The 25,498-nt window shown below is 49.5% G+C and overlaps 1 protein-coding gene across 3 annotated transcripts; it reads right to left on the bottom strand.

Moving 5' to 3' along the window:
* Positions 1–105: 105 nt before the first annotated feature.
* NPTX2 (neuronal pentraxin 2) lies at positions 106–20,887 on the bottom strand. Of its 3 annotated transcripts, none has more exons than XM_058442896.1 (5): positions 20,285–20,871; positions 18,211–18,427; positions 12,860–13,104; positions 10,692–10,871; positions 106–215 (listed from the first exon to the last, which is right to left on the bottom strand). In XM_058442896.1, the coding sequence occupies exons 1-5, from the start codon at positions 20,708–20,710 to the stop codon at positions 171–173; spliced, it is 1,113 nt and encodes a 370-aa protein (XP_058298879.1). In that variant the 5' UTR covers positions 20,711–20,871; the 3' UTR covers positions 106–170. The 3 variants fall into 3 exon arrangements, with proteins under 3 accessions (XP_058298879.1, XP_032611800.1, XP_058298877.1); XM_032755909.2 differs by lacking the exon at positions 106–215 and adding an exon at positions 8,106–9,559 and having other exon boundaries at positions 20,285–20,887; XM_058442894.1 differs by lacking the exon at positions 106–215 and adding an exon at positions 8,121–9,559 and having other exon boundaries at positions 18,211–18,421.
* Positions 20,888–25,498: the final 4,611 nt, after the last annotated feature.

The following is a 25,498-nucleotide window of genomic DNA, read 5'->3' as shown; positions in this document are numbered from 1 at the left end:
TGCCGTTCGTCAAGGCCAAAGTCATATAACCCAGCGTGCACAATCCCAGCCTTGACAAGCTTCTTACCATGTTGAAATTCCCAGGAACAATCAAATTGCTTCTGTGTGTCTGCTGAATACCAACCCCTTACAGAGTCATCCAGCTGCTCTGTGAGCCACCAAGGCTGAGGTCAACAACTCTTCTTGACTGGTTCGGTGTGTAGCTGAAGGTAGAGCTATGGATGATTAAAGAAGTCACTATGGAAACTGCCCCTCCCTCAGCCTTAGCCAGGTGAAGGCTTTCTGATATAGCAATTTGCTTAATTGGCTCCACTCTCTCTCATACTAGACTGTGAAGTGAAGACCGGGTCTCACTCATGTAGACACTACACACAGTAGGATAATGCATGTTGAGTTAAATTGGCTTATGCATGAATATGCTTCCTACCAGTGAGGAGTCAATGGTCTAAGTAAGGATGAACATGTCTGTTTCTGTACATTTACTTTCAAACAGTAGTGAGGCTGGGAGTACCTAGAGGCAAGAACTATGTTTTTAATCCAATTTTCAAAAATTTTTCTTTTATTTGTTTTAGACACAGAGTCTTGCTCTGTTATCCAGGCTGGAGTGCAGTGGTGTAATCACAGCTCACTGCAGCCTTGACCTCCTGGGTCAAGTGATCCTCCTGCCTCAGCCTCCTGAGTAGCTGGGACTACAGGCACGCATCACCATGCCTAGCTAATTTTTGTAGAGACAGGGTCTTGAAATGTTGCCCAGGCTGGTCTTGAACTCCTGGCCTCAAGAGAGTCTCCTGCCTTGCCCTCCCAAAGCACTGGGATTATAGATGTGAGTCACTATGCCCAGCCTAACCCATTTTTTAATCTCCGGCCCTGACGTCTTCCCAAATCCAATTACCCACTTGACAGTTACACTAAAATACGTTCTCACACTTAAGTCCAAAACAGAACTCTTTATTTTCCCCCACCCCAAAACCTGCTTTTTGCCCCCACTCCAACTCCCCATCAGTAAATGGCATCTACCCACGTGGTCCAAAACCTCATTTTAAAAAATGAGACTGTGTCCAGTGGCCCATGACTGTAATCCTAGTGCTTTGGGAGGCCCAGGCAGGAAGATAATTTGAGGTCGGAAGTTCGAGACCAGCCTGGACAACAGGGAGAGACCTGTCTCTGCAAAAAATTTTAAAAATTAGCCAGGAATGGTGGCGCACATGTGTAGTCCCAGCTACTCAGGAGGTTGAGGTGGAAGGATCACTTGAGCCCAGGAATTCGAGGCTGCAGTGAGCTTTGATCATATCATTGCACTACAGCCTGGGTATCAAAATGAGAGTCTGTCTTTAAAAACAAACAACAACAACAAAACCTGAGATATAATTTACACGCCATCAAGTTCACCTTACTTTTAAAATGTGTAATTCAGTGGCTTTCAGAATATTCACACCACTCTGGGCCTGTCCCCTAACTACCATAAAAAACCCAAACCAGACTTCTTTTCCTGCTCTCTCAAGCCATTTTTGGACCTTCCTGGGACCCACCTGTTCTATTCAGAAACCCTCATTACGCGGGTGTATTAGTCGGGGTTCTCTAGAGGAACAGGACTCATAGGATAGAAGGGGAGTTTCTTAAGGAGTATTGACTCACACAATCACAAGAAGTCCCACTGTAGGCTGCCTGCAAACTGAGGAACAAGGAAGCCAGTCTGAGTCCCAAAACCTCAAAAGTAGGGAAACTGGCAGTGCAGCTTTTAGTCTGTGGCCAAAGAATCAAGAGCCCCTGGCAAACCACTGGTGTAGATCCAAGAGTCCAAAAGCTGGAGAACTTGGAGTCTGATGTTCAAGGGCAGGAAGCAGCCAGCACGGGAGAAAGATGGAGGCCAGTAGACTCAGGCAGTCTATCCTTCTGTGTTCTTCTGCCTGCTTTTATCCTAGCTGCGCTGGCAGCTGATTAGATAGTGTCCACCCAGAATGAGAGTGGGTCTGCCTCTCCCAGTTCACTGACTTAAATGTTAATCTTCTTTGGCAACACCCTCACAGACAAACCCAGGAACAATACTTTGCATCCTTCAATCCAATCAAGTTGACACTCAATATTAACCATCACAGTGAATAATCAGCTTTTTCACACTCTCTTGGTGTGTGTATATGTGCGGTCATCAGACTCAACATCTGAACACATTTTTTTTTATCCACTGAGTGTTCACAACAGCAGTCTTTTTTTTTCTTTTTTCTTTTTTTTTTTTTTTTTTTTTTTTTTTGAGACAGAGTCTTATTCTGTCACCCAGGCTGGAGTGCAGTGGTGCAATCTCGGCTCACCACAACCTTCACCTCTCGGGTTCAAGCAATTATCGTGCCACAGCCTCCCCAGTAGCTGGAATTACAGGCGCGTGCCACCACGCCTGGCTAATTTTTGTATTTTTTAGTAGAGATGGGGTTTCACTGTGTTGGTCAGGCTGCACACCAGCAGTCTTAACAATATTAAGTCTTCCAATAAACAAACATGGATAACTTTTCATTTATTTAGGCCTTTAATTCTTTTTAATAATGCTTTATGGCTTTCAGAGTACAAATCTTTCCCTGATTTTATTAAATCTATTCCTGGCTGGATGTGGTGGCTCATTCCTGTAATCCTAGTACTTTGGGAGACCAAGGCAGGAGGATTGCTGGAACCCAGGAGTTCAAGACCAGCCTGGGAAACATAGCAAGACCCTATCTCTACAAAAAAAATTTTAAAAGTTAGCCAGGCACGGTAGTGCAAACCTGTAGTCGCAGCTACTCAGGAGGCTGAGGCAGGAGGATTGCTTGAGCCCAAGAGGTCGAGGCTTCAGTGAGCTATGATCACACCACTGCACTCCAGCCTGGGCAACAGAGTGAGATCCTGCCTCAAATTAAATAAATAAATAAATAAATAAATAAATAAATAAATAAATAAATAAATAAATGCATTCCTAGGTATTTGAATTTTTGACACTGTTGCAAATAGAAATGCTTTCTTAAGTTAATTTTAGATTGTTCATTGATCATGTATACAGGAGAAATACAGTAGATTTTTGGCATATTGCCCTTATTTTCTGCATCCTTGATAAACTTGTTTATTAGCTCTAGTGAGTTTTTTTGTGGAGTCCTTATGGTCTTATAAAGAAGATAGTTTTACTTCCTTTACTTTTACATGACAAGAAGATTGTTTTACTTCTTCCTTACAATCTAGGTGCATTTTATTTTATTTTCTTGCCTAAGTTCCTTGACTAAAACCTCCAATGCAGTAATAAATAGAGGTGATGAGAATAGAAATATCTGGCTTATTCCTGTTTTCTTTTTTTTTTTTTGAGATGGAGTCTTACTCTGTTGCCCAGGTTGGAGTGCAGTGGCGTAATCTTGGCTCACTGCTATCTCCACCTTCTGGGTTCAAATGATCCTCCTGTCTCAGCCTCCCAAGTAGCTGGGATTATAGACATGCACCACCACGCCCAGCTAATTTTTGTATTTTTAGTAGAGATGGGGTTTTTCCATATTGGCCAGGCTGGTCTTGAACTCCCGACCTCTAGTGATTCGCCCACCTTGGCCTCCCAAAGTGCTGGGATTACAGGCATGGACCACCACGCCCAGCCAGATTGTGTCTTTTTTCTTGGTCAGTCTAGCCAAAAGTTTGCCAATTTTGTTAAATGTCTTCAAAGAACCAGTTTTCAGTTTTGGTGTTTTCCTCTGTTGTTTTTCTATTTTCTATTTGATTTACCTCTACTCTAATCTTTATTATTCTCTTCCTTCTGCTAGCATTGGGTTTAGTTTGTTCTTTTTCTAGTTCTTTACGTTCTAAATTTAGGCTGCTGATTTGAGATCTTTCTTTTTTTTAATGTAAGCATTTATAGCTATACATTTCCCTCTTAGCACTGCTTTTGCTATGTTCCATAAGTTTTGGTATGTCGTGTTTTCATTTTCATTTCTCTCCAAGTTTTCTGATTTCCCTTGTGATTTCTTCTTTGACCCATTGGTTATTTAAGAGTTTGTTGTTTAAAGCCAGATGTGGTGGCTTCCGCCTGTAATCCCAGCACTTTGGGAGGCCGAGGTTGGCGGACCACCTGAGGTCAGGGGTTGGAGACCAGCTTAGCAAAAGTGGTGAAACCCTGTTCTGCCTTTTAATTGGAGTGTTTAATACCTTTACATTTAATGTGATTACTGATAAAAGTAGGGTCTATATCTGCCATTTTGCTATTTTTTGTCTAATTAATGTGTTTTGTGTTCCCTTATTCCCCATTACTGTCTTCTTTCATGTTAAATGAACATTTTGTGGTGTAGTATTTTAATTCCCTTGTTGTTTCTTTTAATACATTCTTTCAAGTTCTTTTCTTAGTGGTTGCCTGAGGTACAATTAACAACTTAATTTATAATGATTGAATCTAGATTAACACCAACTTCATTATAACAGTAACAAAAAAATTTGTTTTTACATAGCTCCATCCTGTCTCCACTTTTTTGTTGTTATTGTTGTACAAATTGCATCTTTATACACTTATGCCCATCAATGCAAATTTATAATTATTGCTTTATGCAGTTGTCTTTTCTTTCTTTCTTTTTTTTCTTTTTTTTGAGATGGAATCTCGCTCTGTCACCCAGGCCGGAGTGCAGCGGTGCGATCTCAGCTCACTGCAACCTCTGCCTCCCGGGCTCAACCAATTCTCCTGCCTCAGCCTCCCAAGTAGCTGGGATTACAGGTGTGTGCCACCACACCTGGCTAATTTTTGTATTTTTTAGTAGAGACAGGGTTTCCCCATGTTGGTCAGGCTGGTCTTGAATTCCTAACCTCGTGATCTGTCCACCTCGGCCTCCCAAATTATTGGGATTACAGGCGTGAGCCACCGCGCCCAGCCTATGGTTGTGTTTTAAATCAGATAAAAGAAGGAAAGAGTTATAAACAAAAAAATACACTTACACTTTTATAATTACATATATAGCTACCTCTAACAGTGCTCTTTATTTTTTCAAGTAGATTTGAGTTACTGTCTAATATCTTTTCACTTTGGCCTAAAGGACTCCCATTGGTATTTTTTTGTAGAGCGGATCTACTAGTGTTAAATTGTCAGTTTTTGTTTATTTGGAATATCTTAATTTTGCCTTCATTTTTGAAGGATAGCTTTGTCAGATACAGGATTCTTGGTTGACAGTCTTTTTCTTTCAGCACTTTGAATGTGTCATCCCTCTGCCTTCTGGCATCCATAGATTCTGATGAGAATTCAGCTATAAATTTTATTGAGGATTCCTTGTACATCTCGAATCTCTTCTCTCTTGCTGCTTTCAAAATTGTCTGTCTTTACTTCATTTTCAACAGTTTATGATATTTCTAGGTGTGAATCTCTCTGTTTATCCTACTTGGAGTTTAGGTTTTTAAAAATTGTATTTTATTTCTCTCCCCAAATTCCAAATATCAGCAAGTCAGGATGACTACTTCTAAGTATATCCTAAATCCTTCCACTTTTTTCTGTCTCCTCTGCTACTTCCCTAATCCAAGCCATCATGACCTCTTACCTGGAGTAGTAACCTCCTCACGAGTCTCTCTACTTCCCTTCACAATGCTCTGCAGTTTATTCTCCATCCACCAGGAAGAGTAGTGGGCTTACAATATTAATCACATTATCACACTCCTTAAAACCTCCAGGCTTCCCATTTCATTGAGATCTCAACACAGGCTCTTTGTCATCTGACCCTACAATCTCTTCATCCTATCCACTCCTCCCCTCTCCTGTGAATGCAGCCAACCTGGCTATTTCTTCTCTTGAACACCGAAGCTCAGCTCTACCTTAGGGCCTTCACACTTCCTGTTCCCTCTGTCTGTGAGGTTCCACCCAAGATTCGTTCCCTCTCTTCATTTAGGTCCCAGCTTAAAGGTGACCCCAGAAAGTAGTTCCCCAGTTACTCCCTATCACATCACCAGCATTTTTCTTGTTTATATATTTGCCTTCTATCTACACTTCCCACTGAAATTCATCTCCATTTAAAAGGAGAACTTTGCAATGTTGCTCACCATTGCATCTCGAGTGCCTGGAATGGTTGCTGACACAAAGTAGGTGCCCCAGATATTTGTTGATAGAATAAATGATAACATCTGTGCTCAAAAGAAGTCGTCTTTTCTTTCTGAGAGCTTCCGTATAAGGAGAGCTGATGTCAAAGCCCCCAGAGGCTGGGCAGGATCTTGGTCTGCCTTTCCTATTGGTGGAGACCTGGTCCCAGGCTGCCTTTATTTAGCTGCATTTTATTACTTTTCAATTCATTAATCATTGATCATTTGGCTACAGTTTCCATGACAACCCTTAAGCAACCTGAATATTCCATCATCCAGGACAATCTCTACCCCACCCTTCTTGGAGAACCCAGTTTGCTATCAGTATTTTTCCAGCCTTGTACAAAGGATAAGAGTCTTCAGGCTGGGCGCGGTGGCTCATGCCTGTAATCCTAGCACTTTGGGAGGCCGAGGCAGGCGGATCACGAAGTCAGGAGATCGAGACCATCCTGGCTAACATGGTGAAACCCCATCTCTACTAAAAATACAAAAAATTAGCTGGGCGTGGTGGTGGGCGCCTGTAGTCCCAGCTACTCGGGAGGCTGAGGCAGGAGAATGGCGTGAACCTGGGAGGTGGAGGTTGCAGTGAGCTGAGATCGTGCCACTGCACTCCAGCCTGGGCAACAGAACGAGACTCCGTCTCAAAAAAAAAAAAGTCTTGAGTGGGGGAAACTGAGGCCACAGGTCTCCTTCACATGGGAGGATCAAGGCATAAGGAACTTGCTGGATTGCATAAATGATTCTTGTTTCTGCTTGTATGTCAGGAGGACCAAACTGCCAACAGGAGGACCGGTGTGTGGCTATGATACGGACAGGTGGTTCTCTCATCTTTGGGTCAGATCAGCAAGGAGCATTTTGATCCCATGTTGTGGGCTCAAAGCTCTTCCAGTTGCAGGGAGGAAGTTATCTGGCTCAGCAGGGTTTCCAAAGCCCTGATGCAAAGCGATGCTCTTGGGGGAGGCAGTGCCTGGGAAACAAGTTGGGCCAGCTCAGCGCCTGGCATGCATACGAAATGAGGAAACTCCTCAGCACCTTTCAAGGGGGAGATCTGAGTAGCTGGTGTTTCCAGCATGAAGGAGATTCAAAACAAACTGCTCTCCACCTGGTCTCAGCACTTTGAGTTTCAAAGGTCCCCAAGCAGGATATCTGGCCTCATTTCTTGTTCTACCCAACACCAGTGGTATTCAGTTCTTGCCAAGTTATACTTCACAACATCAAAAATGGACTCCAGGAACCTCTGTGACCTGCCGGTCTTGGTTTTAGAGGTTATGGCTTCCATTTCAGCCTTGGTATCAAGTACATCTGGCATACGGTGTCAGTTGGCTCCAAGATTAGGCTCTGCTCCGCTATTATAACAGAAATTGACATTGCTACTTGGAAAAGGGACAAAGTTACATTCTGCAGCTACCAAGACAGAGTAAAGCTACAAAAGTGGAAAGAGGTGGTGGTGGGCAGTGGGTGGGATCTAATGCTTGTGGAGGGGGAAAGACCATCAACGCACCAGCCAGGGCCAGGTGAGCACAGAGAGGTGGATCTGGGAGGACACAATGGCACTGGGCCCCTTGGAGTGAGCAGTGGAAGGGACAGAGCCCTCAGAGCCACAGGACGGCTTTGAGCCCAGCTCCATCCTCTAACAGCTGCATGATCCCAAAATAGCTTTAATTGTTGTGTATTCACCTGTAAAATGGGATTAGCTCATTCAGGGAGGATTCAATGAGATGATGTCTAAGAACACCAACACAGAGTAGATGCTAAGCAGGTACCACACCTGGAAGGCAGCCGCAGGTCTTCTAGCTAAGCTGGCTCTCCTGGTTGAGAAGACAGGGGTGGGCTGGGGACAAGGAGCCTGGGCAGAGCCTGCCAGGCACCCACAGCCTGAGCCAGGCATTGAAATAGGAAGGATGGACAGCTGGACCACACCCTCCTCTAACCATCCTCAGCGCCCCCAAACCCACCAGATGCAGGCTGCAGCAAACCAGAGATATCATCCTTCTGCCAGAAGTTGCAAAGCCCTACCCCTTCCCACCTTCAGCCCCAGAACATGAGGAAGACAAACACAGAAGCATCTTTCAGTGCATTTTAATCGAAATTCCATCATCAGAAGAGTTCTCGTAGCATACAATGTCAGGATGGGCATGTCGACTTGGTCCTACAAATGGAATATCCACAGATTTGCACTTCAAACATGTATGAAAAATAAAATATATAATATTTAGCTTTATAAATTTCCCCACTTTGTCACTTTATCTTTAAAATAAATTACTACTCCCGTCCAATACAGTGAGTAGCTTGAAGTCACTCAGCCAATCTCCAGCCAAATGATCTCTGTTTTCTTGAGGAGTTCTGTAGGGAAATACTTGATGAAGACAGTCCAGTGCTTACAGGAATCAACATGAATTTAAAACGAGCACACTCTTCACAGTGGGGCGGAACATCAGAAAATGGGAGCCTTCTTCTAATGGCTGTTCTTTTCTGTTGAGGAAAAAAAAAAACAAATCCTCCAAACCACACCGGATGGTTGTAAAAAGCTGCAACGGAACCTTTGGCACCAGATGAGAAGAGAGGCCTTTTAATGCCATAGCTAGTGATGATTCAGTCAAAGCATCGGTCTAAGGAAGAGATGACGGGGGAAGGGGCCGGAGATCACAGCCCGTCTCCTTTCTGAGCCCCCCCGATGCCCCCTTTCTGGAGACAGACAGCCCCTCTACTCTGGGGAAGGCAGAGCTTTGTCTGGGCAGGCTGGGCATTCTTCAGACGGGAAGATTCACAATGTATAGAACACAAAGGCAGAGGCCCTTTTGCAGATCAGGGGGGTAGCCGCTTGCTGCCAGCTTAGTCACTAGAAGGGACGCACTCAATGCACAAGGGACACGGCCACTCCAGCAGGACGGCTGCACAGCCATGAAAGGGGACAGACAGAAGGGGTGCACGGGACACCAAGGAACTGGAAGGCGGCAGGACTCAGGCTGCGATAGCATTTACAGGGGCTCTGAAGAGGGGCTGCTGGACCTGCCTCCACTTGCAGCAGGAAGGCAGATATCCATCCACTCATGTCTTGAGGGCATCTTCCCAGGGGACCCTGGCACTACTTCGAACAGCAACAGAATCTTGGTAGGGAACAAACAAGCCAGTGACAGACACTGCCCCAGCCCTGGTCTTAGAGATTCCTGGGGAATGAGCTCTGGGGACCCTGAGCCCAGACTGACAAGAGTTTAAGTGGGGGAGTCAATGGCCCTGAACTTCCATGGCAACAGCCTGATCCCGGCCTCCTGGACAGAGGAGAAGGCGGCTACAAGTCAAGGAGACGCTCCTCGCACGTCTCCACGGGCCACTTGGAGGCCCCTCCGAACACATCGACGTTATTGTCCACCCACGGGATGATGTTGCCCGGCATGTTTGTGGAGCAGTTGGCGATGTTGACAATTTCTTGTGCGCGAAGGACGCGGTCCCATATGTTGAACTGGCTGAGCTCCCCGACAAACGCCTGAGTGGCATCAAACCTACCCCCCACGGTGTCCTGGGGAATGGGAACAAGAGAGCTGCGTCAGGGCGGGTTCACAAGTCCCCCTGCACACGGGCTGCAGACAGGAGATTTGGGCATTTTTCTGATGCCCCCCAGCTCTGACCAACACTACCTGTTTCTGCAGGTTCTGAAGCTCCCAGGCATGTCAGAACTGGGAAGTGGCATTGCTCAAATCTCCCCATTTTATACAGGGGAAACTGAGGCTGGTAAGGGAAGACACTGCTCAAAGTCCCAAGGCCAGGATCAGAGCCAGGTCTCATGACTCCCAGCCCCTCCCAGCGGAGATGTAGTAGGGGAAATTGAGGGAGGAGTGGGCCAAGAAGGAACCAGACTCAAAGCCCCCCAGTGCACCTGGCGTCTACTCCCCACTGTCCATCATCAAAAACCCAAACACAGACTGAAATGCCAACGCTTATCTGTCTTAGACCAGACAGCCAGCTTAGCCATTCCCTCCCCTAGATGGTAAGTTTCTTGAGGGCACTTTGAGATGCCACCCTTTCATCCCTGTCTCCCCCACGGGCTGAGCACCCACTATGGATTACCTAAGTGCCCCTTGCTGGGTATCAGGGTTGAGACCCTGAGCAGGGGGCTCCTGGAAGACACCAGCCCCACAATCCTGAGTCGGTACCATGAGCACCCCAGGAGAGTCCCTCACACAGCCTCCTCCCAGATGGAAGCTGGAGCCTGTGACACGAGATGACCCATGACCACAGGGACACTCACACCCCTCTGTGCCAGGTTCTATTTGGAATCTGTTTGAACCACACCCAGCTGGTCCCTGCCATGCAGGCCATGTCCCCACACACAACCTCTAACCACAGGACAGCAAGGGCCAGGCTGCGGGGGTTCTCGCTCCCCCGACCTGGCTGTCAGGACACTGTGGCCAGGTCTGAAGGGCCAACAGCTGGGGCCGGGAGCAGGAACAGCTGCAGGTCTGGCCTGGTACTGCTCGGTTGGCCCCTCCTTGCACCATCCCTGGAAGGGCACACAGCCACCCTGCGCCCATCCTGCACCCACCTGCGCCCTCCTGCACCCACCCTGTACCCACCCACACCCACCCTGCACCTGCCCTGTGCCCACCCACCTGCACCCACCCTGTGCCCACCTGCACCTGCCCTGCACCCACCTGCTCTTGCCCAAGGATCAGCACACCCCCGGGCTTGATGGGGTGCCAGGGGGCCAGGTTCTCCCCAGTGCCCAGCTTCTCTCCGTCCTGGAATGCCTCCCACATGCCATCCCGTGTCGTCCAGGTGACACAGATGTGGTGCCACTTGCCATCACTGACAAACAGGGGCAGCTGCGCAACCTGTGAGCAGCAATGTGCAAGTAAGGACCTGCTGGGCCCATGCCCTCAGGGTCCCCCAGGGCAGGAAGGACACCCCCCAGTCCCCCTGGGCCACACTGCTCCTCCTGTCACCTGGGGTCATGTGTGGAGAACGTGAAAGGGGGCAGCCTCGGTGGAAACCCTGACCCCAGAGCAGCCCTCACATTAATGGGACACCCTTGGTGCCTGAGGACCGAGCAGATGTGAGGGTCAACACCCCCACACTGGCCCTGAGCTCTTCATGCCAGAGAACCTCGGGAAGTCAGGGCTCTATGGGGCCAGTCTCCTTGGAAAACAGACCAGAGATCCTCATTCCTCACGCCAAGTCCCAAACCTCCATGGTGGCACGCAGGGATCTGTCCGTGTGCTGGGGGTGTGCCCTGTCCTCCCTGCACAGCGGCACGTGTGTATCTGTGTGAGCAGGGAGCTCACAGACAGCATGAGGAACTGGGGGGAGGAGGCTGCCACGGGCCGGGTCCCTGGCGGTCCTGCAAGCACTTTCCATGCAGGCTTGCCTGTGAACCACTTCGTTGTTGCTGCTGGTCTCCTAGCAACCTGAAGCCTCCCTCCCAGGAATTCGATGTTTACAAGCCGTCCAAACCCGGAGGTCAACAAGGCTGTCAGCCCCACTGTGTCCTAGGGCATTATTTAGAACAATTAACCCCTGGCTCAGGCAAGGGGGTCTATCTAGGAGAAGCCCAGCAGGCTGATGCCACAGCATTTTTTAAACTTCGACAGACTCCACCCAGGGCAGTTCAGTGAGGACAAACAGAGTAAGGGGCTGAACTGCCCCCGCCTCCACCAGGGGTGGCCCGGGTGGCAGAGAGTTTGGGTAGCCACTCGAATGCCCAAATCAGGCCAGGTTCTGAGAATGCTCTTTTTGTTATATGGAGTCTGCCGTTAGAATGAAAGTTTGGAAGCAGGGCTGTGAGAGGTCCCCAGGAGGCCCAAAATGGGCTTTTTTTTTTGCTTTATTTTTGAGACAGGGTATTGCTCTGTCACCCAGGCTGGAGTACAGTGGTGCAATCATAGTTCATTGCAGCCTTGACATCCTAGGCTCAAAGCCATCTTCCTGCCTCAGCCTCCCAAGTAGCTGGAACTACAGGTGCACACCACCATACCTAGCTAACTTTTTAATTTTTTGTAGAGAAGGGGTCTTGCTATGTTGCCCAGGCTGCTCTTGAACTCCTGGGCTCAAGCGATCCTCCTGCCTTGGCCTCCCAACACGCTGGGATTACAGGCATGAGCTACCATGCCCAGCCCTTGGAGCAGATCTCTTGAGAAGACCACTCCTGAATGCCAAAACCAAGCAGTCTATTAAGAAGGGGCATTTGCTCTGGAAAAGGCAAGACTATGGGTATACATAACGGGTCAGCAATGGCCATGGGCTGGAGCTGGGCTCAGAGTTAACTATGAAGGGGTATGAGGGGGTTTTGGGGGGCGATGGAACTGTTTTATATTTTTTCATCGTGGTGGTGGTTACACAACTGTGTGCATTTGTTAAAACTTCCTGAATTGTACATTAAAATGGGTACATTTTGCTGTATGTAAATTATATCTCTAGAAACCTGACCTCCACGAAAATATGCTCTTGAGTCTCTTACACTGAGACACACACACCCCCTTAATCAGTGTGGCCCTGGGGAACAGCCCTCACTGACCGGCCTGAGGTCCTCTCTCAATCCAGGCCGCACACGGAGACCTGCTCCTTCTGCCCTTCCACAGCCTAGGTGCCTGGACCTTCTGCAGCTTCGTGGTTGGACTCACAGCTCGGCCCCTCCCCGCCCCGCCCCTGCGAGCCACCCGGCACGTGCAAAGCTATCCCCACCTCGAGGAGAACAGCCCTGCAGTCCCATGTCTGGGACCCTGCTGTGTGGCCCAAGGAGGGCGAGGACGGCTGGGGTGGGGGCTGCAGCTCCCTCCACCACATGATGGGTTCCGGGGAGGGTGGTGGTGCAGGCGGGCCTCACCTTGTCGTTGATGAGCAGCTCAATGGGGTTGTTGCCCCACTCGATCAGCACGATCTCGTTGGCCTGCCCCGGCACCGCATAGGAGAAGGGGGTGCCAATGCCGGGCGAGGCGCTGGACCGCAGCCACAGGCAGATGGTGAAGGCGTACAGCTCGGGCAGCGTCTTCTTGATCTTGCCGTATAGGTAATTTGTGCGGAGCGGGAGGGACACCTTGAACGCATCTGGTGACTTAAAGGCGCTGTTGCCTGGGGGTGGGGAAGAAGAGAGGCCAGCAGCGTGTTAGGCCACCCCCACCACCCACCAGCACGGCCCAGAGCCATGTCTTGCTAGACCCACAAGAAGGTCCCTCACACAGCCTTGATGGACCCTCCAGCAAGCGACCAAAGACCGCTCCACACCAGCCACTGATAAAAGGCTGAAGTCTGGCAGGATTCAGGACACAAGATGGAGTCCTTGTCCTTAGGGAGCTTACATTCGGGCAGGGAAGGTGACATGAAACCAGCAGCAGGTACGTGAGGGAAGTCCAGGCAGTGGATCCTGCTAAGATGGGGAGTGGCCGGGGGAGGGAAGGCAGAGGATGCAGGGAAGGCCTGGAAAGACCTGCGGAAGAGAACCCCAGACACAGGTGACAGCAAATACAGGGCCCCAAGGACGCCCAGGAAAGGAAGGAAAAGGAAGATTTTGTGGGCACTGTGTGGGGCACGTTAGAGAATTTAGCTCCATCTTTTAGGACAGGAAAAGAGGCCTCTTGAAATCTGGAAGAAAAAAAGTTCTTGGATGGGTGCAGTGGCTCACACCTATAATACCAGCATTTTTGGAGGCCAAGGCAGGAGGATTGCTTGAGGCCAAGAGTTCAAGACCAGCCTGTACAACATAGCAAGACCCTGTCTCTACAAAAAATTTAAAAAATTAGCCAAGTGCAGTGGCTCATGCCTGTAATCCCAGTGCTTTGGGAGGCTGACGTGGGAGGACTGCTTGAGCCCAGGAGTTCAAGAACAGCCTGGGCAACACGGCAAGACTTCATCTCTACAAAAAACATAAAAATTAGCTGGGCAGGGTGGCACACACCTGTGGTTCCACCTACTCGGGAGGCTGAGGTGGATCGCTTGAGCCCAGGAGGTCCAGGCTGCAGTGAGCTATGATTGCATCACTGCACTCCCACCTGGGTGACAGAGGCTCTGTCTCAAAAAAAAAGAAAGAAAAGAAAAGAAAAAGCTCTGGTTCCTTCTAGTTAATACTCTCTTTTCATAAGTCATATTAGATGACTAGAAAGCTTGAGGAAGGAGCAGAAGAAAGGTAGATTTAATTTTCTTGTGTTAAGCCAGAAACTGCTTCCTTAGCCACGTCTTATAACTTCAGATTATTTCCTTGAAATCTTGGCAGGATCTAGGAACCCTGGAGACTTGGGCTTAGAAGAAGGAAGTCTTACAGGGACCCAGGCACCCAATAAACACTTGTCAAGTGAGTGAGTCTGTGTCACTCCTCACATGAAAGAATTACCACTGCCGAGGCAAAGCAGTCAGGCTCCCGGGTCTTGACTCCATAATTTAACTCAGAAGTGGCTTTTTGGTCTAAATCCCTGATGAAAAGCACTTTGCTCTTTTCCTCCTCAAGAGAAGATTGAGTTTATTGATCATTTCCTGTAGTCAGGAGCCAGTGGGAGGCAGGGGAACCGCAGGTGTCTCTCCTCATTTAGGGAACACACCTGGCCAGAGCCTTGGCCCTTCCAGACCTTCCTGGAATTGGTGAGAATCCATTGGCCACCCCTATGTCATCGGCGCTTCTAAAATCCTTGAAAACAAACTCTAGAATGGGTTTACATAATTTCCAATGCAGCCTTGGTTGAAGTTCAAAATTAAGTAAACCACAGCAGCAGCCCTTGTCCAGGCATCACGGATTCCAAAGTTTGCAGGACACCATTGGATTGTGCCAGCTGTCATGGCAAAGGCGGCCCTCTTATTTGAGAACCAGACCCTGCCGTTGAAGGAATCTAAACGCCCTTCACTCATTCAACAAGTGTTGGTTAAGCATCCACAAGGGCTCAGACAGTCTCTGGGGCCATCAGAGACAGGTGGGCTCTCTGGAGCCAGAACTGCCTGTGTCACTGTGGAGTTAAATCAGTCCCTTCTGCAGAACACGAGCCAGAACAGATAACACCACAATCCCCCGAACCCATTTTCCCTCAGAGCAAATAATACATACGAAAGGCTCTTGGGGGCCGCAGTTCACATCTATCTAAGGAGGGTTTCTGCAAAGGGGCACAGAAGAACCCCCTATCCCCTTTCTAACCTCTCTGGAACAGGCAGTGTGTACATTCTAGAATCTGGGCTTCACATGTTGCATGTACTCATATCTGCCAATGGTGGCCTCCTGATTGCTCCTGACCTCCGAAGGATGGGCACCTCTTGATGCCACTGCAGAGCTGCTGGGCACCTGGCGAGGGCTAGGAAGACCTGTTCCCCCAAGAAGTCAAGGGGCCAGGCCAGAGTGAAGGCTGGGACTAGTCCCTCATTAGGCTGAAAAGCAAAACTGAGAGAGAGAACCAGAATGTCCCTACTCCCCCATTTTTGCAGGTTGCATAGTTGAGGCTCAGAGGCTCAGCGAAGTGAGGTGACGTATCCAAGGTCACACAGCTAGTGAATGACAGGCCAGGGGCCAGAAGTCCCTCTTTCCACGACACATAGCCACTCGCACTTAATCTTCAAGTGGCAAATGACCATGTCCTTAATGAAGGCATCATTGTCTAATAAAGAGAAATGGCTGCTATACTTGTGGGAGGGCAGCCTTGCCAATCTGATACGACTCCGTGTGGGTAATATTGTTAGCTTGGTGACAACAGATAGGTTTAATTAGAGCTGGGAGAGCTGAGGGGCAGAGGAGGGGGCCTGTACCCTGAGAGCCAGTGCCTTTTATTTAAATAAAACAGCTTGGCAGTTTGGAGGAAACTTGGTTAAAACCAATTAAGGAATTAAAAGGCCTGACCAATAAATCAGACACTGCAAGTGGCGGAGAGACTCAGCAGGGGGTGGGCAGCTTGGGGCTGGAGGAGAGGCAGCTTTGGTTTTCTCAACAGCAACGTTTATTTCAACACTGAGCCGGGCGGTGCCTGGACAGCTGGCCCGGACTCTGGAGGCCCTTGCAGAAGAGCAGGTCTCGCAGCAAAGAAAAGCAAGCAACCCTGGGCCCTGGGCGGCAGGGACGTCCATATGCCAAGGGTCGGGCACTTGCTGGGGGCTCTAAGGAGCCTCCGACCCAGCAGGGCTGGGGCCCACACACCGCTCCAGGCTGCAGCCTCCATCACTCCTCTGGGGCCCCACCAACTTCACTCCCAGCTCTGCAATCTGCTGGCGACGTGAAAGCAGGCATCACTTTAGCTCTCTGACTTGAGTCCCTCGTCTGAACTAATCCCTACCTTGCAAGGTCGTGGCAGGGGTTACAGAATGCCACGTATGGAACTCACAGCCGAGCATCTGGTCCCTAAGGGGTGGAGGCTGATGGACCAAAGGCCAGCGCCCCCCCCACCAAGGCCCCCTGCCTGTCATGAGGTTAAAGTCTAGCTACTCTGGGTTCAGCTGGATGTGTCTAAGAAACTTGGCATCATTTCCAATCACAGTACATTTGGAGGGCTGGGTGTTTACACATCTCTCTACAATTGTCACAAACAGGACAAATATAAACTTAGAATTGCCCAGAAGACAAACTGATCTGCAAATGATCACTTTCCTTAAAGCACATCCCAGAGCTGAGTTGGTGGAGCTCACGAAAGGATTCTAGAGTTCCCACAGTGGGATGAAGAGAGGCTGAGCTGCCTCTCTGGGGTGCATAAATGGTCAGCAAAGGTCTTTGACTTTGTAGAGGTGAGCTTCCCCTCTGTGCCAGAGGAGCTCTGAGGGCTTTCTGGGAAACTAAAGGGTCAATAGTCAGGCTGGTGGGGTCTGAGTCCTGACTGTTTCTTTCTGGCGGGTAATGGACAGGCTGGGGATGAAAGGGACAGTCACAAAGTGGCAGCCTCTGGGTGGCCAAAGCCATGATGATGGCTTACCTTAGGAGTAAGCCCAGTGAAATGACATTGGCCTTGAGTGAGAGAAAGAGAAGGGACGAGGTGCAGGTTGATGTGACTGTCACTGTTTGCCAGCTAGTGGCCCAGGCCCCACTTCGGGCCCCTCTCCCCAAAAGATACATGCCCCACTGAGAATGGGGTCGTTTTCTCATCTATGAAATGGGCATACCAGGAGTCTGAGCTCCTGCCTGGCACAACTGAGGCTCTGGCTCACTATTCTGCTATTTACCCACCTCCTTGTGCCAACTTGGCCACTGTGCAGAGGGAGGTTTACAGCCACCAAGGTCTCTCACAGAGCCCTCCTCTTGTTCCACAGCTCCCCTTTCGAGAGGCAAACTGCCTTCAGTGTGCCAGCTCCATAGCCCTCAGTGTCCCGAGGATCCACTGTGGCTCAGGCTGGGTCCACAGAGCCACGCTCACCTGTGCCTAGATGCTCCCTCCTCCTGTCATGGGAGGAGGGCCACAGCGACGGCTGCTTTACCTTCAGGGATGGCTCCTGAGGCCACCCAGCAACAGAGAGCAGACAGAGAGGAAGATTTCTTGGAAACTCAAGAATCTAACAGGTAAGCCATACTCACCTTTTTCTGAGAAGGGCAAGGAAGAAAGGATGGGTTTTTCTGTAGGAAGAGACTAGGAAAGGGATGAAAGAGACCTGTGGCTTGTGGATGCTGGCTGTAAAATGGAACAGTAACACCAGCCCCTTCTCCATCTGCCCCACCTCGGCCAAAGTCATTGGATGTTCTGCTATTGGGCATCCTCCTATCGATGCATGGAATGGAGTCATGGGGAAGTGGCTTCATCAGGTTAGTGCATCTGGGAAAATTCCAGTCTTATAAACACCCACTACGGGCAAACCTACAACTTCACAGCCAAGCCACCCAGTGGTTTGGGGGTTGATGATGCAATCTGAATTATCCCCTGATCCCTCCCTCTCTGTCTCCTGTGAGAGAAACTTACTCACCACAGTGTGAACAGAGAAGAGAAAGATACACAGAATCCGCTGCCAGGACTAGTTAAGAAAAGACTGAAACGCCCCTGTGGTTGCTTATCGAAGCTGGTCCTGGACACATTCACTTTTCCCTGGATAATGCCAGTGGGGCTGGGGGCTGGGAGCTGGCAGCTCATTTCTGAGATGACCATGCTCAGTCACCTTTATTATTTGCTCACACACCTGGGAACCAGGCCCATGTGGTGTCACAATCCCTGCTGTCCATCAACCGGAATCGCATGTCTAACCACAAGTGGTGAAAATCAGGCCACTCCCAGACAGAGAAACAGGCCAGGCACACACCTCGCTCCAGCTCGGTGACCCTCTGCAGCAGCGCGTTCAGGGTGCTCTCGGTCTTCTGCCGGTGAGCCGAGGTCTCATTGTGCAGCAGGGACTTCTCGTCCTCCAGCTCTGCCACCTTGCGCAGAAGCTGCCTCTCCAGCTCCCCCAGCCGCCGCTGGAGCACCTCGCGGAAGTCGCCGGGCAGCCCAGCATTGGACACGTTTGCTCTGAGCTGGTGCTTTCAGCCACCGGGGAGGAGGGAGGGGCACAGAAAGAGTTAAAAAGAAATTGTGAAATGTGGCTGTGATGGCCCCACCACACAGGGAGAAGCTTCCAAAACGCAAGCACTGAATCCTGAATCGTGCCACTGGCAGGCAGGGGAGCATCTCACTGATGCTTTTTTGGTGTGGAAAAGATTTCAAAGTCAGATACGAATTACTTTGCTGCAATATTTGAAACTTGTGAATCTCATTTTCCCTTCTCAAAAAGCCGTTTTTCTCCTCTTACTAAAAAGTCAACATTCTAACCAACACCTAGAATTCTATGTTGGGTAGAGACCAAAACTCAGCTCTAGGATTTTTTTCTTTTGTAAGAGTAAATCGATGGTTACACAAAGCCAAGGAGCTTTCACCTAGAAATGAAAACAGCCCCCAAGTTCCGGTCTGGCACCAAGGTGAATAACTATGCATGCAGAGATGTTTCTGGAAAATGACAGATCTAAAACGTTGCTATTCTGAACTCCAGCAATCTTTGTTTTTAATGCTGTTTCTAAATCCTCACTTCCTATTTCTCTTTCTCCTCTACCATCATGTGGTTCTGGAGGCTGTGGCAGGCTGCCTACCCACGAGTTCATGGCAAGCTATTTACCTTTCTCCACAAAGTGTTCCAAATTGTGAAATGCACATAATGGGACCTGCCTCGTGCCATTCATTGTTCCAAGGATTAAAAAATTAAATAATGTGCCTGACTCATATTTAGTGCTCCAGAAATGTTAGCTGTTAGCAATCACAATGAATCAGGGGATATACAGATGCTGGAAATACTGTATTCAGCCCTCACGCCAAAAGAAACCCTAGAGTCATTTTTGCAATAATTACCACCTGTAATTTAAACCTAGTTTTGCTGAGAAGTATTTTCACAAAGGCTATTAACAGCAATGTCCACACTTCTTAAAAAGGGTGGAGCCTAAAGATGAAAAATAATTGAAGATTTTTCTCTCAAAGTTCCAAACTGCACGCATCTTCAGAGATAGAGACGAGACGGAGGCAGGGGGTGGGGGGGGACGGAGGGGGAGGGAGAGGGGAGGGAGGAGGAGAGAGGGAGAGAGGGAGAGAGGGAGAGGGAGAGAGGGAGAGGGAGAGAGAGAGAGAGAGAGAGAGAGAGAGAGAGAGAGAGAGAGAGAGAGAGAGAGAGAGAGAGACAGAGAAGGGAATAAGGTCTCCTCCCCTGAAGCAATCCGGAAGAGCACCTTAAAATGGTTCAACTTGCAGACAGGGGAGTCTTTGAAGTTAACCAGAGGTTGTCCCTCTAATGCGCGCTCTGGGGTCGCCGGTGACCCCCCCTGCGCTCGCCTCCCTGCAACCTCCGCCCCCAGACTTCCGCCCCCTCTAGTTCAGCCTGACCTGATTTAAAGAAAGAAACGCCAGATGCCCGGGGCAGCTGACCTCCCGCGGCAGCCTCGCAGCAACCCGCACGGCCTGCAGGAGCGCATCCCGGCTCGCGGAGATTTGGAGATTTGCGAGGGGATAGAGACTATCGCGTCCCCGGGTATTTGGCGCCCGCGGCTTGGCCGTCTGGGTTCGCTAGCCCCGACCTCGGGAAGTGCTCGGCGGATCCCGCGGGCAGTCCCGACGCGCGGGGGTGGAAGTTAAACGTTTCCTTCCAGCAAGAGCAGCGGTGTGGGAAGGGATACCACGCAGGGGAGTTCCCGAGCAGGATCTAGATCCTCGCCTTTCACCCTCAAGTCCAGCTCACCCCCACGGACGATCACACCCTCCCCAGGGCCAGGCCCCCTTTCACCATCCTCCCGAGTCTTCCGCCCCCGACTCGGGAGCGTCCCCATTCCAGGTCCCCCGCGCTCCCCGCGGGCCGCTACCTCGAGGCTCTCCAGGCGGTCCTTGAGGGTCTGCAGCGAGCGGCTGAGCTGCTCCACGACGTGGCCGGGGTCCCGCGGCAGGTCGCCCATGGTGTCCTTGCCCGTGGCCCCCGCGCCGCGCGCCTTGCTGCCCGCCAGCCCCTCGCAGCGCGCTAGCTTGCCCGTGAGCTCGCGGATGGCCTCGCGCTGCGCGCCCAGCGTCTCCTTCTGCTGCACGACGGTCTCGCGCAGCTGCAGCACCGCGGCCCGCAGCTCCTCCTCGGGACTCAGCGCGCCGCCCTGTATGGGCATCGCGGGCAGCGGGCAGCCGGCGTGCACCGCCTCCGGGGGCAGTGCCGTGCACACGAAGCGGCTACCGGGCGCCGGGCTGTCCTGGGCCCCGGCGGCCACGGCGAGCGCCACGCTGGCGGCCAGCAACGCCAGCATTCCGACGCCGCTGCCGCGCTCAGCTCCGCATGGGCGAGCGGGCGCCGTCGGGGCGCTCCGCGAGAGGCGCCTTCGCTGCTAGCAGTAGCCGCGCTGTGGTCTCGAGGGTCGCGTGCACCGAAGGGCAGACGTCTCCTGCAGCCTCACAGCCGCACCCGCAGCGTTGCTCGGCGGTCTGGCCCTGCCGGTTCCGCGCGCCCTTTCTTAAGCTGAGGGGCGAAGGGGGCCGGCGCGTGGGGCGCGCGCCACGAGCTCTGATTGGTTCGGCCGGGTGCGCGTCACGCAGTGGGCGGGGCGGGGCGGGGCGGGGGCGTTTTCCGTTGCGCGCCTGGCGGCCGGGCGGGCGCGTGGGCCGGAGCCTGAGGCGACAGCGCGAGGTCCCGGGCCCTGCCTCAGGAAAGGAGGCCTGAGGTGGAAAACGACATCGGGGCTCTCGAGAGCCTCGGCCGGCCGTGCCCAGGCGCCCCTCGAACCCACCCGAGGACGCGGGCGTCACAGGCTGAGGAGAAAGTGGGAACCCCTCGGTGTCCCGGTGCCCCTTCCTCAGGGTGGCTTCCGGCGCGGCGCGGGGCCTCGCTGCGCGTTTGCCGCCGCTCTCAGGGAGGAGTTTTCTCCAGCAGGAGCAGCCTCCCAGGCGGGACTCGAACCCCGACTGCCATCGCGAGCCACCCCCGCGGCAGGCGTGGGCCTCCTCGTCAAGGCCTGGCCATCTCACTCTCGAGGCGGGAAGGAGCCGCACGACGGCCGCCTCCGGATGCAATGGTCCCCGGGACGCGCTCCATGGCCCCGCCTCCACCCCCCGCGCCGACTCGGAAAACGCTCGGGACGAATCACCGGGGCCTCAGGGACCGGGACCAGGACCAGGCGCCGGACGCTGATGGGAAGGAGGGGACACCCGGAGTTAGGGACAAAGTCACGAGGCCACTCACAGAGCCCTCGCGCGCGTGTTCATCGACTGCCTCCTGGGCGGTGACCTTATTCAGCAAGACCTGAGCTCGGGAGGCGGGGTGACATCTAACTGGAGTCATCGCGATGGAGCCACGTGGTCCAACAGTGCCCCGTCCTTGTAACCAGGAGGGCCCGCAGTGTCACCACTTCCTCAAAGTGAGGCCACTGCCCTCAGCTTCTTGGAGACAGCAGATATGAGCAGAAACCCCCAAAAGTCAGGAGCAAATTTGTTTCAGAATCTTTCCAAATCTGTGGCTTAAAACAAGTTCAGAGGGATTTTGATGCACAGCTACAGACTAAGCTGGTTTACTGCACATTTATAAATGGAAATCTTTATTTCTTTTCCTCTCTATGTTTTTAAGAATTCCTGTTGCAAGGTCATTAATCACGTTATCCATTATACCACAAACAAATGGATTTGTCACTTGTGCGCAGAAGCCGAGGTTGATTCTGAAAGCAAATTGTACCAAAATAAATGAAATTATTATGATAATATAAACTAGACTGCAGTGATTAATCTCTAGAAACCAAATTCTGACCTGCTTTGCACTTCAAACAATAGCTTATGTTATGTAAATAGTTGTGGGGTTTTCAAGGACATTATTGCTAAATTACAAGAAAAGTTCCATTCATGAAAATCTCTTCGTGGATAAAAATGAGAGACAGGAACCTGGTCTACAAGGTATCCAAAGCAGAGGACAATGGAAGTAATGATGATTCAGGTAAGAATATTCATTAGCAGAAAAAGGTATGGATGGGAGATTTGGGGTGAGTAATGGGCTCATGTTTCTGTTAGCCTGCATCCCCAGGAGGTGTCAGTTTCACCTTGTAAGTATAACCTAGACTGGACTCATTCTTCCCACATCCTTTTTCAGCTGGATGAAAACTCGAAAAAGTTCAAATAAACCTACATATGCACAAATTACAATAATGAAGGCAACAGGGTTGCAAAGCACTTTATGCCTTGTTACATTTCAGATGATTCATAAGGCACCAAATCCAGACGTTTTCAAAATTATTCAGATAACGATGTGACTTTTCCATTTTCACTCATAGCTTTGATGTTCCTCTTTACTTATAGACCTTAGGTGGCCCTTAATTGGATGTGACAATAGAGTATTATCGTTCCTGTATTTTTCCATATATCCTTTCTTGACACACAGACTGATACATTCATATTTGCAACTACTTGAAGTAGAAGCTTGTTCCTTTGATAATTAAACAAAATCAAGTGTATTTCCAGAATTCTAATTTCTTCCTGAACAAAGAAAGCAGTGTACAAGAGTAAAAATAGCATATATCCCAATATAATTACTCCTAAACGTCTTAAAAGAGATTCCAGTATGAGAAGTGATCAGTGAAATTGCCAAAGCTCAAATGGAAAGACCCAGACATTTGAAATGTTATTTTCTTTGAAGGCAGTATAATTAGAGGCTTAGTTAACAGAGTACATGCTATTTAGAGTTTTATTTTATCTTCCTGGTGCAATGAAAAGCCTGCCGGCTTAGAAATGAGGGATCCAGTGCTAATTCTAACTCTGTCAGCTAAGTGGTTTGGGGCAAATTATTTCTCCTCTGGACTTCAGTTTCCTTGCATATAAGATAAGGGGGGGGGGGGTTGGGTGCGGTGGTTCACACCTGTAATCCCAGCACTTTGGGAGGCCGAGTCGGGCAGATCACGAGGTCAAGAGATTAAGACCATCCTGGCCAACATGGTGAAACCCTGTCTCTACTAAAAATACAAAATTTAGCTGGGTGTGGTGGCGCCTGCCTGTAGTCCCAGCTACTTGGGAGGCTGAGGCAGGAGAATGGCTTGAATCCAGGAGGCAGAGGTTGCAGTGAGCCGAGATCACACCACTGCACTCTGCCTGGTGACAGAGTGTGACTCCATCTCAAAATAATAATAATAATAATAATTTTAAAAAGATAAGGGGATTAGACTCAACTGTCTAAAGTTGCTTTAGCTGTACTCAAGAGCTTGGTAGTTTGGTAAAGAAGGAATCACTGTTGGTGTGAGGAACGTTTCAGAAACTTGTTTTTTCTATGTGTGTTATGAACCACCTGTAGCCAAAGGTGAATGTGGAAAGGCAGGGTCGTTTTGTAGTACAGCAGGTAAACCTTCATACATGGAGATTCTGTAGCTGTGGTTAAAACCTGCTCTCGACAACACAAAAGCTCATACTGGATTTACTCATGGCACAACAACTTTGTCTACCTGAAAGATCCTGCATGTATGACTCATGGTACCCATGAGGATGGTTATGTGAGTGGCAGAGACCAGGGCCCACAGATTTTCCTCCACTTGAAAAGTCGTGCAGATCTGCAGCAGTGAATCAGCTCCACCTAATCTCTTAGTGTAACTGATGCTGCAGCATAGTAACCACCCACTCATTCACTATGTCGGCTGGTCCCAGGTCAGCTGTGAGCCCAGTATGGACTTAAACCGTGTGCTGGGAATCCTGATGAGCTCATTCCGCCTCCATTTTATTGCCCCATCTGTTTGGTTCTCTTGTTCTTCTCACATGCATTTTTATCTTGGTCTTCTGGGAAATGTGCTAATTTCCACCATGGTGTGAGAGGATCCCATCTCATACTTTCTTGCATTTCCTTCTCTCTTTCTCAGTGCCACTTGGGAAGTCGAGAATGAGAGTGTGAGCTCTAACAGAATCCAAGGACAACTTCCTGCAAACATGATTCAGGAACTGTCCTCAGTGCTGAATTTCAATAGGAAGGGGGGAAATAAGAGACGCGTGTGTGTGTGTGTGTGTGTGTGCGTGTGTGTGTGTGTGTGTGTAAAATTCAGTGCAGATAAAACAGAATTTGGAAGCTCCAGAGGATCCCTACTAACACACTTTTATGCTTAAAATGCTAAGACGCTTTCAAGAGTGGATTTTTTTTCCCACTAGATTGAACTGCATGGTAGTGTGGAAAGAGCTTGAGCTTTGGAGTCAGACAGCTTTAGTTTCAGTCCCAGTTTTATGACTTGCCACTTTACCTTGAAAGAATGATTTAACCTCTCCCAGCCTCAGTTTCCTCATCTCTAAAATCAAAGCTAAATTTACTACAAAATATTGTTAGGCTTGAGTGAGATAATGTAAGTGAACATGTTTGGCATATAGCCAGTGCACAATAGATGATAATTGTCCTTTTCTTCCCCTTGTCTCCACTGAATTTAGACCTGGATTATGTAAGTCTCTTTAAAAACAAAGTTGAAAAAAATTCTTCACTTTCTGCAATATTCTTTAGAATTAAATAAGGCAAGAATACTTAAGAAGGAACAGGCCAGCCTCCCAAGAGGAAAGACAAGGGATGAAAACTTCAGGGAAATATACTGGTGTCTCAGCAAGATACAGATATACTACTTTGTGGGTTTTTTTTTAAAAAAAGATAAAGCATGGTATTATTGAGCTTTAATAAGAGGATTCAGTCAAAGTGAACTGTTTCACACCTACACTTGGGATATATCACCAGAGTGTGTGCCTGGACCCAACTAAAATATTTGTAATATTTAACATCTCAATGATTCTGAATTTGTGTTGCTACGAGACCCAAATAGATATAAGCCCCTCAGATAAAGCAAAATGTTCTTGCTTCAGTGCATCTGGCTTCTTCTTGAATAACATATTTCTGGCTAAATTTTGGGAGCATGTGAGATGAGACACTGAGTTTCAGGAAGTGGTATCCCTGTACAAGTATATTATCACATTTAGCTAGGGAGCCGTGATTTAGGGGAATTCGTTGTTCATATTACTCAACTGATTTCAACAAACCAAAAAAGGCTTTTGGTGGCATCCTCTGATTTTAAGCAATAGAACAAGTCACCGGATATACCAGGGATAAT

The sequence above is a fragment of the Hylobates moloch genome, unplaced genomic scaffold, assembly GCF_009828535.3.
Source record: "Hylobates moloch isolate HMO894 unplaced genomic scaffold, HMol_V3 SCAFFOLD_1, whole genome shotgun sequence".
Taxonomy (NCBI): domain Eukaryota; kingdom Metazoa; phylum Chordata; class Mammalia; order Primates; family Hylobatidae; genus Hylobates; species Hylobates moloch.
Note: the sequence above shows the minus strand (reverse complement) of the source record. Positions and strands in the feature narration are given on the sequence as shown.

Bases quoted from the DNA above. Each gene is read 5' to 3' on its own strand.
- NPTX2 (XM_032755909.2), bottom strand. From the start codon at position 20,710: ATGCTGGCGTTGCTGGCCGCCAGCGTGGCGCTCGCCGTGGCCGCCGGG. The intron at 13,105-18,210 runs GTGTGTGCCTGG...CCCCACCCCCAG, and splicing joins GGTCACCGAGCTGGAGCGAG to GCAACAGCGCCTTTAAGTCA. The intron at 10,872-12,859 runs GTGAGGCCCGCC...TGCTGCTCACAG, and splicing joins AGCTGCTCATCAACGACAAG to GTTGCGCAGCTGCCCCTGTT.